Raw genomic sequence first — 18,912 nt, 5'->3', positions numbered from 1 at the left:
CCACCCTCTACAACCCTTGCTGGAAATGGGTTGATTTCAAATTCTGACAGAATAACTGTTTGGTTACTCTGAGAAGCATAATAAGATGAAGGGGGGAGAAGAAGGATTAGAGAGAGAGAGAGATTACCTGGAGTCAATGAGAAGAGATTCACCATTGCAATCCGAATGGAGAAAATCCACCCTCTACAACCCTTGCTGGAAATGGGTTGATTTCAAATTCTGACAGAATAACTGTTTGGTTACCCTGAGAAGCATAAGAAGATGAAGGGGGGAGAAGAAGGGCTAGGGTTCAATCGTGAGGGAGAGAGAGAGAGAGAGAGAGATTACCTGGAGTCAATGAGAAGAGATTCACCATTGCAATCCGAATGGAGAAAATCCATCCTCTACAACCCTTGCTGGAAATGGGTTCTCCTTGGCCTTTGCAACCGTTGTCGAAAGGGAATTCTTCGATCGTAAGTTAAGGTTCCAAAATAAAGACCTGAGAAGCAAAAGAAGATGAAGGGGGGAGAAGAAGGGTTAGGATTCAATCACGCAAGAGAGAGAGAGAGAGAGAGAGAGAGTCAATGAGGAGTAGCAGCGACGACGGCGACGAGGAAGAGCAAAGCTACGGATTCAATCGTGAGGGACAGAGAGAGAACGAGAGAGAAGAGACAGAACGAGAGCTGTGGATTTCGTTAATCTCCAGATGTCGAGATTTTTATATCAAGTGTGAAATCTGAAGATTTAACCCCAAGTGGTGAAATCGAAAGATTTGCGATTTTTAGTGTAAATGGTAGATCCCTGGATTTCATGAATCTCCAGATGTCAACTCATTTAATCAACTAAACAATTCTCGGAATTGAGAATCATGTTTTTGTTGATTCAAATCCCAAGGATTTGCGCAACCAAACTCAGTGTTAGACGTTTCTTTCCCTTTTGCAAGGTTCCTTCTTTTTGGTTCTTTATGGAGAGAGTTACAACCATTCCAGAGGGAAGGGGATCCTTTCAAATAAGGGTGTCCATTTTGGTGGAATCGGGAATCAGATTGGAACTGTCCCATTAGGAATCATAAACCAATCAATCCAATAACTTATCAGTCCGATTCTGGATCCACCAATAAGTTATTGTTCTAGAACTGATAGACCATTATGAACCATTAGAACCAAAACAAATTCACATCCTAACCCTTCGGCCTATAATTCCATTTGGGCCAAAGTCGAGATAGTCAAGCATTCCCTTGTCCCCTCTTTTGCAACTTGCCTTTTCAATCCTCCTTCAGTGTCTCACAATATTGCTACAGCATAACCTCAAGAGAACTTAGGAGGCTTGCTCAGATTCTCCTATGAGAACCATTCTCGTACCGCCCAATTCTCACAGATGGAATCCAAGAGAGGTGGATCTCACAGCCTGATTTCATCTGTGCGGCTCAGAACCGTACAAGAACCTGAGGTGCCCTCGAGAACTTAGCGGGTCTAACTCGCTAAGTAATGGAATCAGATGCACAACTAAAGCTCAAGCAAAGCATACTTCTTTCCTTCCCCATAATTACTTCTATCGTAAAGCTGGAAGTCCATTTTCCTTCACATTCAAGCATTCTTTAGAAACCCAGATTCTCCACATAGAACCAAACACACAAACCTATATAGAAGTTCTATCTCTTCTAGTAATAGATAAGGAGCTAAGTTTGTTGGTATTAAGCAAGAAAATGGATCATGGGTGGTGTTCCAACCTTCCTGATTGCCTGAGCTCTGTCCCCCTTAATAAGTGCACCAATCTGCAGGCAACCCATTTGCATGTTATCAGTGGAACTGCCGTTGTTCGTCGCTGGAACCTTGGCCGGCAAAGTCCCGGAAAACCAGCTTCAATCCATCTCTACAGTAGCACCTCAACTGATCCTGGTAAGTATAGTAGTACAGGATTCAAATTCCTAATAATTTCTTACATAATTAAGGACTCATTATCTAATGATGTCTTCTTATTCATTATAATTATTAACAGCAAATGGGAAAGCTAGATTGAGTGAGCAAGCAAACTTGAGAAATGGCAGGAAAGCTAAACACAATGGGGAGAACACCATAATTTACAGGATTAAGTTCCAAGTAGATCCAGAATTTGGAGTACCTGGAGCTTTTATCATCAAAAACCATAACATAAATGAGTTCTTCCTTATCTCTGCTACTCTTGAGTTACTCGATAATCATCGGAAAATTCATTTCGACTGCAACTCTTGGGTTTTCCCAATTAGTAAGACAAACTCCGGCCGCCTGTTCTTCTCTAACTCTGTATGTGATCCATCTCCTCCTCTCTTCTCATTCATCATTATATTCCCATGAAATCCTTATTATTTACATAGAACTGATATGAGTGGCCATGTGTGTAGTGTTACCTTCCAAATCTTACACCAGAAGCTCTAAGGCCATTGAGGGAAGAAGAACTTCATAGCTTGAGGGGGAATGGAACTGGAGAAAGGAAAGAATGGGATAGAATTTATGATTATGATTACTACAATGATCTTGGAAGTCCAGATAAAGGCCATGAATATGCAAGACCAGTCCTTGGTGGAACAGTAAAGTACCCATATCCTCGACGAGGAAGAACAGGCCGTCCTCTTACCCAAGAAGGTATTCTTGTGTGGTATTTTTTCTTTCTCTCAATGTTCTCCTTTATTGTAAAAGTAATTTCATAACCAATTATTGGGGTTCCATGCGAAAGCAGAAGCAATAATCTCATATTGGACTTATACGTACTAACTTGTAAGGATGAGTTCTACCCAAGTCCCTAACAAGTAGTATTAATTTTCCCCTCCACGCAGGAGCAATTGAGATCTAGATTATTATTTCTGCCTTCTACTAACTGTATTGATTTTCTTCTGTGTAGATCCTTTGACAGAGAGTAGACCAGAAATCATGCATCTAGACATCTATGTTCCTCCAGATGAGAGATTCAGTCCTCAGAAAATGTCAGAGTTCATATCAAATTCAATTCAAGCAATCATACATTTCTTAATCCCTGAGGCGAACGCATTGCTTAAGAATGAATCCGGCAGTATCGACTCATTCAAGGAGATACATGACATGTATTACAACAACAACAACAACAACACAAATAAGGTGTTGGAAGGGTGGGTAGCAGAGAAAATGAAGAAATTCGTTCCAGAGGACCTAGTCAAAGAGATCAATAAAATTGCAAGTAATAAACATCATCAACAAGTGAAATTTCCACTTCCTCAAATTATAGAAAGTAAGGACTATACACATTACTTACTTAATTGGACAAGCATTAATTATAAAGCCAAGTAGACCTTCTCTTTTTTCTAGTGAATTAATCTTAATCCTGTTTTCTTAATCTAATTTAGAGAATGAAATGGCTTGGAAGGATGATGAAGAATTTGGACGAGAAATGCTTGCAGGGGTTAATGCAGCCAAAATCGAACTCTTAATGGTAATTCTCAAACACATCTCCTGTAGAACCTGCAGACCAAAATTTTTGAAAATTAATATTATTCTTGGTAGACATTTCCACCCCAAGGTAAAGATGGCAAGAAGAGTAGCATAAAGGCAGCACATTTGGAGGGCAATTTGGAAGGTTTACATCTTGATGAGGTAATTTACTAGTTTACTTTAATTAACTTTTTTTTATTTTTTTTGGAAAAAGATGCTACCTGGTCAAGTGGCTCCTGCGCCCAGACACAAGAGTACGCAAAAGTGCCGCCTTGTTCTCCCCCCCCCCAAAAAAAATTTCACATATATGTTGATGCCACTACATGTGATCTCATTGGCCTTTGTACTGGTGCAAGCACTACACGACCAGACAACGATCTCTTGCCCTTGTTTTTTATACAAAATTAACGTTGTGATTTATGACAGTTGGAGGATTAATATTGGATTATTTATTTTCAATTATAGGCAGTGAGACAACGCAGGATATTCATCTTGGATCACCATGAATACCTCCTTCCATTCCTAGAGAGGATAAACAAACAGGAGGTCTGTGTGCATGCATCCCGGACCCTTCTGTTCTTGAGGAACAATGCAACCCTAAAGCCGGTCGCGATCGAATTGAGCTTACCAGGCTCTAAAGAAGGTGAAGTAACCACTCGAGTATTTCTACCAGCTACTATTGGCACCGAAGCATCATTGTGGCATCTTGCAAAGGCTCATGTTGTAGCTAATGATTCTGGTTACCATCAATTAATAAGCCATTGGTGAGTGCCAGAATGACACATCTATTGGTGTATATTTAGAACTTGACATCTCCTTTTAAATGCTCTTTGTCTTATTATCAAAAGTCCTTTAAGTTAATGGGTATGAAGGGATTTCAAAAATAATTTGAAAGTAACCTATCGTTATATCATTATCAAAAGATATCATTATCACACAGGGGCAAGAGATCTCTGGTTGGTCGTGTAGCCTCAGCCTCTGCATCAATGCAGGGGTGATGCAAAGGCCATTGAGAGTGCATGTAGGGACATCACCACGGATGGCATTCTTTATTTCATGAGGGTCTAGGTGCTAACTTCAAGTATAGGAGCCAAGTGACCAAGCAACGTTCTTTTTCCATATATATATATATACACATGGTGAAGATTTCTAGAGAATATTTTGAAGAGAAATTAAATCATCATTATAGTCATGCTCTATTAATTAATTAACGATATTGTGGTTTCATCCATCCCAATCCCCCAACTAGGTTAAAGACACATGCCGTTGTCGAGCCTTTTATCATCGGAACTAGAAGGCAATTGAGTGTGATGCATCCGATTCACAAATTGCTTGACCCTCACTTCAAAGATACCATGCATATAAACGCGCTTGCTCGGAGCATCCTCATCAACTCTGGTGGAATTCTAGAGAAGACAATGTTCCCTGGCAAGTTATCAATGGAGTTGTCTTCTGCACTCTACAAAGATTGGAACTTTAGGGACCAATCTCTTCCAAATGATCTTCTCAAGAGGTACTTACTTATCAACATCTTGCTTCAATAAATTAAAAAGACATTACATCATACTATTATATAAAAGCACGTACATTATGATCATCCATCAGACCCCATAATGGTGGGAGTCTCGTGCACTGGGTACACCTTTTTGTTTTAAGTAAAATCTCGTGTGTATTAATATTCAGACATCTAGCATTTGAAAATGAGGAAAGCCCCACAAGAGTGCAACTTCTCTTTGATGACTATCCTTATGGTGCTGATGGGCTAGAGATTTGGAATGCCATCAAGAAATGGGTGAAGGACTATTGTTTGATCTACTATATCACCGACGATGACGTCCTTTCTGATGTAGAAATCCAAGCATGGTGGTCGGAAATTCGAAATACAGGTCACGGCGACAAGCGAAATGAGAATTGGTGGTACAAAATGGATACCATTTCTGACTTAATAGAAGCTCTAACTACTCTTATATGGATTGCTTCAGCATTTCATGCCTCTGTGAACTTTGGGCAATATGGTTACGCCGGCTATCCTCTCAACCGTCCGACGCTTTGCCGGAGATTTATTCCGTTGGAAGGGACATTAACATTTGCAGAGTTCCTTAAAGACCCAGAAAAGTACTATTTAAAGACGTTGCCTCGAAGATTTGAGATGACTCTAAGTGTTGCACTGATAGAAGTCCTCTCAAAGCACACAACTGAAGAAGTGTATTTGGGTCAGAGTAGATCAATGGAATGGACAGACAATGAAGCTGTCCATAAAAAGTTCAAAAAATTTGCAGAGAATCTACAGATGATAGAAAAGAGAATCATTGAAAGGAATAAAAATCCCAAGCTTAAGAACAGGTTTGGACCTGGAAAGATTCCATACACACTGTTATACCCTGATACATCTAATCTGAACTCCAAAGGTGGAATTACAGGGAAGGGAATTCCTAATAGTGTATCAATTTAGTTGTTCTCATATGGGTTTTCTTCTTATTGTAAATATATATTGTGATTGAGATTGAAGGTGTGATTAATTGAATTACTTCTGTAAATGGGTTTGTAAACACATATAGAAAGGAACAGTGAACAATTCTATAACCTTTGATGGATTTTTTTCCTCTTTTGCTGCTTCTTTTGAATTTGAAGTACAATAAATTGAATAATACAAGTTTCTGTTTTAACGAAAAGACCCAATTGAGAGAGAACCCTTTGTGAATCAAAGGAGCTGAAGATCATTTGTAAGAGGTTCCATCAATCTTTTTGATCTTACAAGTCTCTGCAGATCCAATCTTCCACTACCCAGATGTTGTAATCTTCTCCGTATAGAAAGGACAACAAGAATCCGAGGGCAAACAAGAGGATCCATTGCTCCACTGGGAATCAATAAAGATCAGGACAAGATAAAGAAACATAACTATTGAAATAGCAAAAGAAAGGCAGAGTTCTTCTGTGAAACAATAATTCACCATTGTTTTTGAGAGAGAGAGAGAAGGAGAGATGAATAAGAGAAGGGAAGGAGAAAGAGAAGTCTTAAAGGAGTGGTGGAGAATAGGTTCAATGAATTTTGAAGGGAATGCTTTCGACTGTCAAAAACTCTGGATGAGATGGGTTGGAAGGGCCTTTGAGAGTCTGAAATAATAATTCATTGAATCTATTGCAACTTGGTATATTCATGTTGGATACGTGTTTTATTTTAATACAACATTATGATGTGTTTGAATGTTGGGTTGTATAAATTTCAACACATACATGCATATTGGATCTATGAATTCCCTTTCTTTGTTTTTGTTATTTGTTGATATGTTATCTATGTCACCCTTTAACTTATCTTTACATATATGTTTCAATTTTCGGCAGTTTCAGCACGTCTCTATTAATAGGTCAATTTCAATCAAGATTTAACTGAGAACCTAAGTAGGAAGAAAATTCAACCAATAGAGAGTGAGAATATTGTTTGGTCACATGACCTCTACGTTAACATGGAGACCAATGGGAACGTGTGTTCAGGCATCCAACATGGGGCAAGGGTCATTTCACCACCCCACTGTATCTAGGCGTAAGGGCATGCGATTAAGCTCTTTTTTTATAATAAATGGAGAGCACGGAACAGGCTTTCCAAACAGTTTACAATCCCTACCTATACATTCTATGGAAGGTAGTAATAGTAATCAAAATAAAGGAGAGAGTTTTCTACAAAGTAGTGTAAAAAGGAATCTACACACTACAACCAATGAAACTAGTACAATAATTGTTTAAAAGCAATCAAGATTATTGGTAGGACTTCCAACATCCAATTAACCAAATATAAATTGATCCATTTTGAAAGTGTTCAAAAGATATTAAAATATTCACTTGCTCAAACTCCTCATTCAGATTTTGTTTGTTTGGCATTTAACAACTAAAGTGGCTGCGCGATTTATTTTATCCTATTTTGGAGACCCTTATCACATCCATTCATCGACCAATGGAATAATGGTGTTAATCAGTTTGATTTGGGGGTAAATTGCTCGGTTTCTTTCGGTGCAAGATTTATTAAATAAATTTAAATCAAACTTTCTGGTAAATAGTTTCAGTTTTAAATGATTTAAACGGTTTTATTAGGTTTTCTATTTTTTATTCAAACTGCTTCTTTCTTTTTTTAATTTTTTAATGAAACAGATGTAAATGTAACATTGAATTAAATTGGTAATTGTTATATATATGTTTTATTTTAAGGAAGTTGGTTTCTGTGAGAAAGCGTGACGCCTGCATCTAGACACAGGAGGAGACGAAATGACCACCCCACCCCCATGAAATGCAAAATGATCGTCCCTTGTTAATGTTATCATGCGTGCTCCCATTGACCCACACATGTGCAAGGGCCATGCTCCCCATAGGAAACACTTCCCCTTTTCTTTTAATAATTGTAAGGATATAGCTATCGTGCGTGCTCCCATTGACACCCTTACCATGGGGATACCAATCTCTGGTCTATCCTTTGGAAAGTTTGAAGCCATCCAAAATTTCAGTTATTCACTTGAAGCTTTTACTTGCGGGTATCCCTACTCGAAATAAGCTCATAATGTTTTTACCAATGTCTTCATGTTGTCCCTTTTGTAAAACCATGAATAAAAATATTTGGCTTCATTTTTATCATGTTCTTTTCTAAGAGGATCGGGGCAGATGGGGTATTTGGGCCTAAGGAGTGATCATCTTTCAGTTTCTTCTGTTCCCGATTTAATTTTGTACTTTAAAAATGTTGGTGCTCTTATCAATGTTGTCATTGTTGGCAACAAGGATTTGGGCTTGCGTTTTCTTACTTTCTTTCTCGTGGTATAGAGACATAAAATATAACACCTAAACAACTCAAAACCCTAAACGTATTAACCATTCTGAGTTTGTATCTCTAATTTCTCTACAGCTGGGGTTGTTCCTCAAGGCTCAAGATGGTACAGTATCGATATTGGAAATGTATTGGATGCTGAATAAGAAACTGTATTGGATGCCGAATAAGAAACCATTTTTTATATTGAATAAAAATCGAACCGAAGGTCCAAAACCATACCAAATTGGTATGGTATCAGTATTGAAAATCCTTTTTGCATTCGGTAGGGTACGATACGGCTTTGGTATCTACTTTCTGTCTTCTTTACCGGACCGAATTCCCTACACCGGATCCACTGACACCCTGATTACAAACGGACCCCATCCATTGGATGCCCTAACTGCAATCGCACTCTTAACAGTATATATATAGGGCTATAACTGAGTGAGCCGGGCGGGAAATCTGCTGGTCTAACCAATCTCAGTGAAAACCAGGAAAGGTGAAGCCCGCATAATCAATTAGCGCGGGAAACGCCTTTTCTGGTTTCTCCTTCGTCAGTCTAAGTTGCATTAAACCATTAACTCTGCTGCCTCTAATTCTTTGTATTCCTCTTAGGGTTTCCGAATTCTCAGTTACTCCATTCAAACTGTATCTGTTTCTGTTTCAGTGGAATCATATCTAAGGCTTCAATCAGTTACAAACATGCTGGAGTCGAGGTAGACAAAGTTCTTCTGCTCTTTAATCTAATTTTCTTATTCAGATTTTTTAATACTACGAGTGTTTGTTCACGAATTTTCAATTCTGTTAACGATAGTTTTTAAGGATTTGTGATTCTGTTAGGCCATCAAATATTTGATTTATCAGTTTTTTTTTTTTAATTCAGAGATTCATCAAGTTTGAGAAATTACAGCATTTTAATAGTGTTTTTTCCCCCCCTGATTTGTTCTCAGATTATGAACTTTTACAGTAGAAGATTTTCCAAGTTTCGTTTTTCGTATCTGAGTTTAAAATTTTTCACTCGTTGAAGTGTTAAAGTATTGATCTTTTCTTATTTTTCAAATTCTGTACATTTCTGGGAGAAAATGCGTCTCGGAGATTTGATTTTCCATGAATTGGGTTAAAATTCTCTTTTAATTGACAAAAGTAATCCGAAGACAAAATTTATGCTGGGGTTTGGACGAATTCATGTCTGTTAGGTTAGTTGAAGACCATTGGTTTAATTGAGTCTCTCATGATCTCATCTGTGGACTTTTATGGGCTTCTTGAAATTTGAGTTGCTTCAAACAGTCTGGACTCTGGAAAGGATTTGGTAGAATTGAATTCTTGACTATTACTCTGTTGGCTCTGCAGATCTCCTCAACGTTTCTAAGAAAACTTTTGTCCTAGAGATGCCTCATGTAGTTAGGTAATGGATCTGATGAAGGGTCCCATCCTTAACTTCAGAATATTCTATGAATTGACTTTGAATTCAATTAATCCTCATGGTCTACCACTAGATGTCATCTTGTTAATTTTATCTAATTTCAGAATATTCTATGAATGACTTTGAATTGAAAATGTATAATTTACGTGCCTTCAATGGTTGACCTGGTATTCCAAGTCATGGGATTCTTGCTTTCCATGGCATGGGTATATTTATTTCGAAATGAAGTCTTTAATATCTTAAGGTATTTGACTTGCTGGACTTTTAGGAACAAAATCTTGTTTCTTGTTTTGTTATACTGATATTGTTCTTCTAAGCTTATTGGGATCTGTTCACTGTCATTTTTCATATTCAGTAAATGCCTTCTCTTGTTCTAAACTTCTAATGCATTTGGACCAATATAGCTGTTGTTGGTCCCAAAAAGCAATTGTGTTTTTCATTTTCCTTTTTTTATGTCTTATTTATCCAATTGGTTAACATTCATATGGCAGTGATTGTCACAGAATGAGGTTCTCCAGGGAGAGCCCCGACAAACTTATGAAGGGGGTTTCTCCTTCATCTACAATGAAGAAGAAGAATAGTACCATATCTGGAAGAAATGATCGATTCTGCAGGTCTAGTTCAATGGGCAATAGAGTTGATGAGAGAGGGGCTATCCATAAGCATGGAAAGAAGGCTGCTGCTGTCTTTCAAGAATCAAAGGATGTTGTGGTCGACTATCAATTGGAGAGTCCAAGATGGGCTGATGAGAGTGATTGCATGTGGTTGTTTTCAGATTGTAAGTCTCCTTCATTTAGTTTTGATGACCATATTTCATGGGATGTTTGTGAACTTGAATCGAAGGACCCGTTTCATGACAAATGGTGCTCCTCATTACTATCAAAATGTTCTGATCTTTCATTGAGTGAAGGAACTCATTTCTTTGATGGGTCTAAGGTAAGTCCTATAGAAGAATCATCGTTGGTTCTTGAAACAACTTCAAATGGTGCAGAATCGGTTGGACGTGAGGAGTCAAAGGAAAAAGAACTGGTAGGTTGGCTACTGAATTCAGCTGGAAATGGCCTAAAAGATACCTCTTTTTCTTTTTCTGGGAGTGTTGATTCACATTATGAATCCTCTCTGTTTGAGGGCTCTTCGGTTTCTAGCAGTGCTTGGACATCTCTCAGTACTCTTGATGATGCTTCCTCTCTGACACGGGAGTTTGATCAAGCAGGTATTCAGGTTCCTCTATTGGATCTTGACAGGGAAGACTCAGAGTGGGTGTCAGATAAAGACCCTGAGTTCGATGTTCTCTACTCTGATTCCCCCAGCCCATCTTACAAGGTCAAACGAAATTCTGAAGTTGGATCTTTTCAATGTGATTCTTTTCCATCGGTTCAACGAAAACATGAAGAGTTCAGTCATACTTTGCCTTCAGTGGGTGTATCAGAGGCTACCAATCAAGGAGATGTTAATACTGATGAACCTCTATTCTGGCCATTTGAGCAGAAGATTGAGTGGAATGCTGAAATAGCTTGGGATTCTTTTTGCATTTCGCCACCTAAGAGTGGAAGGAAGATTGCGTCTTGCGAAAGATTCCACACTCCCAGGTCAACTGGATTAAGACTAAATGAGAGAAAGATGGATCTCAAAGAAGGATGTAAGAGAAGGATTATTTTCAATTCAGGATCAAAACTGGAGTGCAAAAGGACAGAAGGAGAAAAGGCTATCTGGAGGAGCAATATCATGTCTGCAAGGTTGAGTAGATCATTCAAAGATTCCATGAGTAAGATACTTCCAGAGATGAAAGATAAAAAGGAAGAACTAACCAATGAGAAAGTTCAAATTGAGGCATTGGTGAAAGATTCTAAATTCTTAGAGGAATGTTCTGTATCAAATGAAGACATCCCAATTGAGTCTTTGATTGGCCTCAACGAATTTGACGGGCATGAGGGAGTCGATGCAGAATTCAACAAAGATCAGTTTTTGTTAGACGAGTAAGCTCAATTGGAATCCAAGCACCCTGTTGTTTTGAGAGAAAGGGGTACTAGTTTCTGGGACAAGAGAGCAGGTAGATTTATATTTTCTATACAAATACATACATTTTTACCATCATCTTCCTCTAGAATATTTTCTGATGTGAACTGGGATATAGTCAAACAGATCAAACATGAGATGCAAACACGCACAAAATGTTGATTCTCCATTTTTTTTCTGTTGAAACAAGTTTTAAGGTAGGCCTAAAATGTCCCATTTGTTGTAATTCTAGAGATGAAACAGAGTTGATATTTCTCCTAGAAAGAGCCCTCTTCCATCTTTCTCGATCATAGAAACCTGATATAATAGGCTTTCAGAGTTAACATCTCATATTTAAGTAATTGTCTCCTTCCAAGGTATGTTTTAAAGTTTCTGTTTTATGATATCTCTAGATTTGGTATATCAAACATGTTATGCAGTTTCACCATACACTAAAAACAAAAAACATGTTATGCAGAGCTGATGCTAATTTTTTCATGGTTTAACCATTTTGAGAGAAGCCTGAAAACCATGATTATACATTTATACACTACATAACAAACCAGGCAATGCCAAAACTTAAAATTGAGTTGGAAGATTAACTTGGTAAACTCACAACTGGGTAAACAAAATCAGATAAAAAAAAGGAAAAGGAAAACCCTGAAGAACAAGACAAAAAAAGAAAAAGACCAGAGATTGTGGATTTGACTTGAATATCTACATCTACCATTTGGGTTAATTGCTTATCTCAGCCCTACCATCGTAAGGCAATATTATATAGGTGGGCATTCTATTCAAAGGGTTGTCACATTGTATATCTTCGGAGTATGATACGAAAATATAATTGTGAGTATTTATATTGTATGCATATCAAATTGGATCATCCTGAGAGTCTTGCATGGACTTCCGTCAGTTGTTTAAGAAACGAGAACCTCATCGATAGTTAATTTGGTCCCCATAACTAAGAGGTCCTTAGCATTGTAGTTGCATTTTGTGCGTTTTGGTGTACCAAAGGGTGATGTCTACATGGAATCCACTTCCCGAATAGGGTGAAATAGTGAATATCTTGAGGGAATTATCTGACTATGATTGGACGAAATTCCGAATTTAGTGGCAGTTTTATAAATGATTTACAATTGCATTTAAATATTATAATTTAATAACTATATTTGAAAAAATAAATTACAAAGTTTTATGTCTAATTTATGGTCGAGATCTCTGAATAGTTTACTTATTTTGAATTAAGTTGTATACTTAAGTAAATAATTGTATTTACTACACCGTGTACACTCAAATCAAGCAACCTTGGTAGGATCTTACCACATGGTTTGTACTATGCTACAACAAAACTAGTTCTTGTAAAGCTACAAAAATAGCAGTTAACGGGAGAGAGAGAGGCCCACATGATTAGTGTAGGAGAGGGAGAAAAACATGTGAGAGGGTGATAGTACATTGGCGTCATGAGAAACCTTTTCACTAATACATATATGTAAATACCAATAGAATGAATTTCTTTTCAACACGGTTAGTATTGAGCTTTTTAAATATGACTCGAATATTTTCCACATGATAAATTAGATTGGATCCAAATATTAAGGACAAGTAGGTACTAAAGTCCCTTGTTCACATGTCAAATTTCAATCCAAACAGAGTTTCCTATGTGGCAAAATAGAACTTTGACAATCCTTTTTTGGGTAACATAGAACTTTGAAAATCAAGACCACGAGAATGGTGAATACAAGAGAGCTGAATCGTTGCCTTCCTAGGAGCATGCATTCTACTGGCACCAGACTCAACAATTGAGCAAGCAATTGTATTCATAGGAAAAATGACCTATAAATACATTCACAAAGTTCGGGTTCAATAATTTGCCACATGACTGATATTGTTTGGCCATTATTATAGAGTAATAGTAAGTCGCACTCGCACCAATTGGAAAAAAAAAATAGACGGAAAATAGTAAATTAACTAGTGACATAATTAATTAGTTTTACTTTGTTGTTAATAATGACATAATTATTGCAAATGGGCCTTTATATTTTGAATTTAGTGCCACGTAACTTTGAAATGGCCCCAATTAGAATTAGACATGACCATTATTAGCAAAAATGTGTTTCCATTTTAAACACATTCTCGTTTTTTATCGTTCTAAACATGTTTTGTCGTATGTTACCCAAACATACGGTAAAAAACAGCAAACGACAAGTATTTCTGTTTTAAACGCGTTTAAAACACGTTCTCTTTTTTTTTTTATGCTTTTTAAGATCTTGGATTTAACTGGCCATATCTTTCTCTCTTGAACTCTGATCGGCCTGATTCTTTCATCGATGTAAAGATGATTCGAAGGGCTACATTTTTCATGATATCACCTTCAACTCAAGGTCAATGCATGGATACCGAAAATAGAAGCATATGTTTCAAATAAAAACTCCTCAAATTATATTAGAATAGTGTCATTTTTTTTGTTTCGTTTTTTTGAAATATAAACGTTTAAAACCCGTACCATTCGTTTTCCCTTTTTTACCGTTCTCTGGTTTTTTTTTTTTTTTTATCATTTTATTTGACCGTCCGTTTGCAATTTTTTACCGTTTAAAACCGTATCATAGGACTCCATTTTTTTCCGTCCCCCACTTTTACTAACTATGGTCATGATCGAGGCTCTTGTAGATTGCCGCCGAACTTTGGTTAGACACTATGGCATTAACTTTTGTGACCTTCCCTGATACGACCTTCTAGCCCCACTAGTGCCAACGGTTTTGTTGTTTACCTTCGGAAAATATTGGAGAATATAGCATCCTCAATTTGTTGCCCTGCCTTGACTAAACCTTCAAACCTTCAAAGGTGGTCAAGGGTTGGGTGAAGAGATATTGAGCATATAGGGGTTGGAGATCTCTATCAGCATCTTAATTTGCTCTTTCTCCGTTGTGCAATCCTACATTTGACCACGTTCTTCATGATCCTCATTAGGAAAGTGGTGAAACCTTTCCTTGGATTCTTGCCTCATGGTTTCACGATCACACCTCGTCAACTCCATTTCAGTATTTTATGAGTATTGTTTTTTGAATGCTTTTGTAATATCTTTTCAGGTGTGAGTCTGAGAGGTCTATAGAGACATCAACTAATAAAGTACTGATCTAGATGAAGTTATTTGAAACGCTTGGCTCATCTGTTGAATTGGTTTGAGAAACCTTTAAGTTGCATCTAATCAATATAGGCTCTTATAAGTGGGCGTGAGGGTCCCCTGTGTTGTCAAACTTATCAGATTATCATTTGAAAAGTTTAATATAAGCAGTAAATTGGTCACCGATCTAGTCTCCTAAATGTAATGCTTCAGGACTTACATTACATAAAAAATAAAAAATAAATAAAAATCCCACACAAATGATCCATTCACATTCCTATAGCTTCAACCAGGCCAAGGTCACATGATATAATTGCCATCACAAAAACATATGATTTCTAGTGTCATTTTCTATACGTTGGTTCCATGTCCCTACATGATGCATGAATTTTGCATGACACATGAGGTTTACCCTTATTAAGGAACACCAAAATATACCCCTCACGATGATTTTGCATATAGTGATCAAACGATATGGCGGTGTACCCCTTTTATATACCCGAAGGTATAAAACTAAGGGCTATGGTTAATTTCACCATGAGTGTATTGTATGTCTTCATACTAGTCTGATGCCTACATCACATGGTTAAATGGGGATAATATTTTCCGTGCGCATGTATGTCTTGTGATGCACAATTAACATAAAGAAAAAATACATAACAAATTAAGAAATCAAATAAAGAAGTATTTATAGAGTCACCATTGTGAGAACATGGAAAATTTCATCCTAATCTGTAAAAGGAAAGGAAATAAGGGTATCCTCTTCTTGGTAGAGAAAGAAAAGAAGATATAGTTTCCACATAGATTAGAATCTAGGATCTATGAACATGACTCCAAGCATGAGTCTAATAGATCGAGTTATAGGTCAAACCAAAGAATGTGGACTTATCGGGTTGCGAACCAAGGAAGGTGTTAGGCACCTTTGTCCACCCTGTCAAACTTGTCTTTCTTGTTGATTGGTATTTTTGTTAATAATAAACACTCTAAAACTAAGCATGTGTTGATGATAATATGAAAATAATGAAAACTAAAAGAATAGAAGCAGATGCTTACTTTGATGCTCACATTGCAAAACCAAGTTATAAAGCTATTGTTATGAACAAGGAATGACCCTAAATAGTAAGTTAAAAATGCCTAAAATACAACATCTTATTACTAAAACAATTTATGCATATAGGTGAAAAGAAATTGTCCTAACCCTAATATGAATGTATGCAAACAAATATGAAAAATAATATACATGAAACCTAACATGTTCTAACATTAGAAACAATGAAGAACGTTATGAAAAATAAAAATAAAAAATAATAGAAAATTCGTTAAGGAAAATAACCCTAAAATTCTAAAATACGAATGTGCATGAAACCATGAAAATAAATCCAAAATAAATATTAATAATTATCTAAAACATGAAAGACTTCTAGAATATGTCAAACCCATAGTGATGAATGCACTCTATTAACTAAAATAAATCTAAAATAAAAATAAAGAGTAGTTAGAAAAATATATGATGAAGAGCCCCATAGCTGCATAGATAAGATCCCCATAGCTATAGATAAGCTTACCTTGTTTGCAATTCCTTAATTCTTCCTGTAAATAAGATTGCCTCATTAGCTTTGTTTATTTTATTCTTCATTGATTTGTATAAATTTACCTCAATCTAATAGAGTATTTTCTATCCAAAAAAAAATTCTAATAGAATATTCATTCTTCTCCAAAATAATTGCTTATCTTTTTAACAAGGTATAACTATTAATATAGTGAACTAAATGAATCAAACCAAGAGTGTAAAGTCAAATAGACTTACCTCATGAAGAACAAATGAAAATATGGAGTGGAGAGCTTGCACAACTCAGACATGGAACACAAATCTTGGTGCAAAACTCAAACCAAGTTGCAAAATTCTCAATATGTCTTAAGGCTCACTAAGAAAGACGAATTTAGCTCGTCTCCAAGGAGGCGTGCACCTAGGGTGCTGCCAGGGGGCATCTAATGGTTGAACTGTGCCGCACACATCTCGGTGCATGCCTAGGGATGTATGCGACGCATTCAACGGCTGGCAGCACCCTGGGCGTTCCCTGCTCCCTAGAGACGATCCTAATCCAAGAAAGACTGTCTTTAGGTGTGAAGTAGAAGTCTTTTATAGCTTTGGGAAGACTTCTTTATTTGGCTATGAAAAGAACCTTATCTCCTCTCAAACCTATTGGATTTGGAGTGAGAATTAAGGAGATTGTAATTAATAGTTAGATTTAAGGTAAAAACTTTTGAACCAATTATAACTAAGTTAGATTTGTGTTGTACCAGAAATTGGGGGTTTCAAAATCAATTAGGAATTATTATAAAAAAAAATTCAATTAGGAATCATAAAAGAGTGTCCAAGTTGACTTTGATAATTTTAGACACCACTTAAGATTCCTAGAGGTGAAAGAAGTCCAAATACACAGAGTCCTCTTATGAGTAAGAAACCCAAAATCGACATCGAAAAGTTGTTCATCGGCATGCAAAAAAACTTTGTTGATAGTGTAGGCGCATCGTTGTCAAATGAAGTCGTTCTCCTAGCCAGAGTAATTTATCTCCGCATCTTAGACTATTATTCATCATTGTTGTGCGTGCCTCTGAGATGACAAAATGAGGTTGTCTACACAGAGAGAGAGAGAGAGAGAGTCCATTGGAGAGACAACGAGGAAACTTGAGAGAAAAAGAGCAACCATTGGGAGAGATAGCTAGGAAACTTAACAGTGGTCTACTCCTTAGGTGGCTCGACACTACCAAAAGCCCATTTCCATTCCCTTGGGGAGGAGGGTAGTGATGGTGGGAGGGGTTTTGGAGGTACATAATATATCCAATTTGAGATATCTTCAGATATAATTGGACTGAGTTTCCCTCCGCCTACACTGAATGAGATCTCATTCACTGCGGTGCGGGAGAGGACAAGAAAGAATATCAAGAGGGTATTTTTGGAACATACTAAAACCCTAGAAGGGTTCGTCCTCTATGAATGGAGGGAGACATAATCCTAGTTTATTTAACAAGGGAAGGGGTTCTTTTGTTGGAGAGTGTTCAGTCTAGGCAAACAGTTCGTATGTCTATCTCAAAACAAGAGGACAAAGATGTTTTTTAACATGAGAAGAGAGAGGGAGATATACAAGGGAGCGGTGGCAACCCCTTGTCCATAGTCGCACACAAAACAGGTGTGGCACCGTTTTTGTGGTGCAATGTCTGTCGAACTTTAGAACTACGCACAATCAGCTACCCACATGGGGACGGATGGGGACAGATCTGACCCCTCCACGCTTGTATAAGAGCCTTCGCTAGCGGGCGTCATATTCGCCTAAGGAACCTCGATATGGGGTCTATCGTCGATTACTCCATTACCTCCGACGACAAACCTCTTAACAATGAGCCACGTTGCAGGGAAGGAAGGAGAAGTCCACGTTAATGTGGTTCCTACTTCTTACCCGCGCAGAAGGAAGGTGGGCTGGTTGGGTTTTGGGGATTCAGCACCAAAGCCCAGCTCAACTGCTCAACACGCGTGTCACGCTCTCTGAGTATTAAAAGTCGTTATAATAAAACCCGCTAACTTCTCAAATAAGGAACAGAAGTTAACGGAGTGAAGTGTGGGTCCGACAAAAATCGTTTTTTGAAAGTGAACGGAGTGAAGTGTGGCCCCTTTACAGGCTTACTCAGCGGAAGGGGGGGGTGTCTGTCCCCACACATTCACCTGTACGTTCCACACCTGAAGGCTGAAGCCGTACTGTCTTTCACATATATCACCGGCTAAATCCGGTCAACTACCAGTTGCCGTACTGTCAGATCACTCGCCACGTCAGTATCGTCCATTTCCTACCGTTGGATTCCGTTGTCCTATCTCGACGACTCAGATTTGTTTTCCTGAGAGAGAAACGCATCTCGATCGTCCGTCTCCGCATTTAAGCATTGCCCACCACAGTGAAGTTGCGAATTCCGTGGCATCTCGGAAGAGAAGTGAACTGAACAACGAGCCCAGAGACTCGAGAGGAAAGACAACAAAGAGACCTTAAAAAGTGGAGAAAAAGAAAGAGAAATTTAGAAATATCTTTAAGAGCAATTAATTGGGAGATTTTAAAGAGATTTTATAGACGAAAGTTGTAAAATTCGTGCGGCGATTTCACTCAAATTTTCTGAA

The 18,912-nt window shown here is 37.6% G+C and overlaps 2 protein-coding genes across 2 annotated transcripts; both read left to right on the top strand.

Moving 5' to 3' along the window:
• The first annotated feature begins 1,661 nt into the window (after positions 1-1,661).
• On the top strand, positions 1,662-5,896 carry LOC122670626 (linoleate 9S-lipoxygenase A-like). Its single transcript, XM_043867570.1, has 9 exons — positions 1,662-1,877; positions 1,978-2,261; positions 2,360-2,600; positions 2,857-3,219; positions 3,335-3,420; positions 3,492-3,581; positions 3,885-4,183; positions 4,669-4,932; positions 5,103-5,896. The coding sequence occupies exons 1-9, from the start codon at positions 1,685-1,687 to the stop codon at positions 5,869-5,871; spliced, it is 2,589 nt and encodes an 862-aa protein (XP_043723505.1). The 5' UTR covers positions 1,662-1,684; the 3' UTR covers positions 5,872-5,896.
• A 4,239-nt stretch (positions 5,897-10,135) lies between these two features.
• Positions 10,136-11,611, top strand: LOC122672545. The gene has a single exon (XM_043870007.1). It carries the CDS (start codon positions 10,136-10,138, stop codon positions 11,609-11,611), a length of 1,476 nt encoding a protein of 491 aa, XP_043725942.1.
• Positions 11,612-18,912: the final 7,301 nt, after the last annotated feature.

Source organism: Telopea speciosissima, chromosome 8 (assembly GCF_018873765.1).
Source record: "Telopea speciosissima isolate NSW1024214 ecotype Mountain lineage chromosome 8, Tspe_v1, whole genome shotgun sequence".
NCBI classification, from domain to species: domain Eukaryota; kingdom Viridiplantae; phylum Streptophyta; class Magnoliopsida; order Proteales; family Proteaceae; genus Telopea; species Telopea speciosissima.
This window is presented reverse-complemented; position numbering and strand designations above follow the sequence as displayed.

Coding starts and splice junctions, on each gene's coding strand:
- LOC122670626 (XM_043867570.1), top strand. CDS start 1,685: ATGGATCATGGGTGGTGTTCCAACCTTCCTGATTGCCTGAGCTCTGTC. Junction 2,601..2,856: donor CCGTCCTCTTACCCAAGAAG/GTATTCTTGTGT, acceptor TCTTCTGTGTAG/ATCCTTTGACAGAGAGTAGA. Junction 3,220..3,334: donor ACTTCCTCAAATTATAGAAA/GTAAGGACTATA, acceptor AATCTAATTTAG/AGAATGAAATGGCTTGGAAG.
- LOC122672545 (XM_043870007.1), top strand. CDS start 10,136: ATGAGGTTCTCCAGGGAGAGCCCCGACAAACTTATGAAGGGGGTTTCT.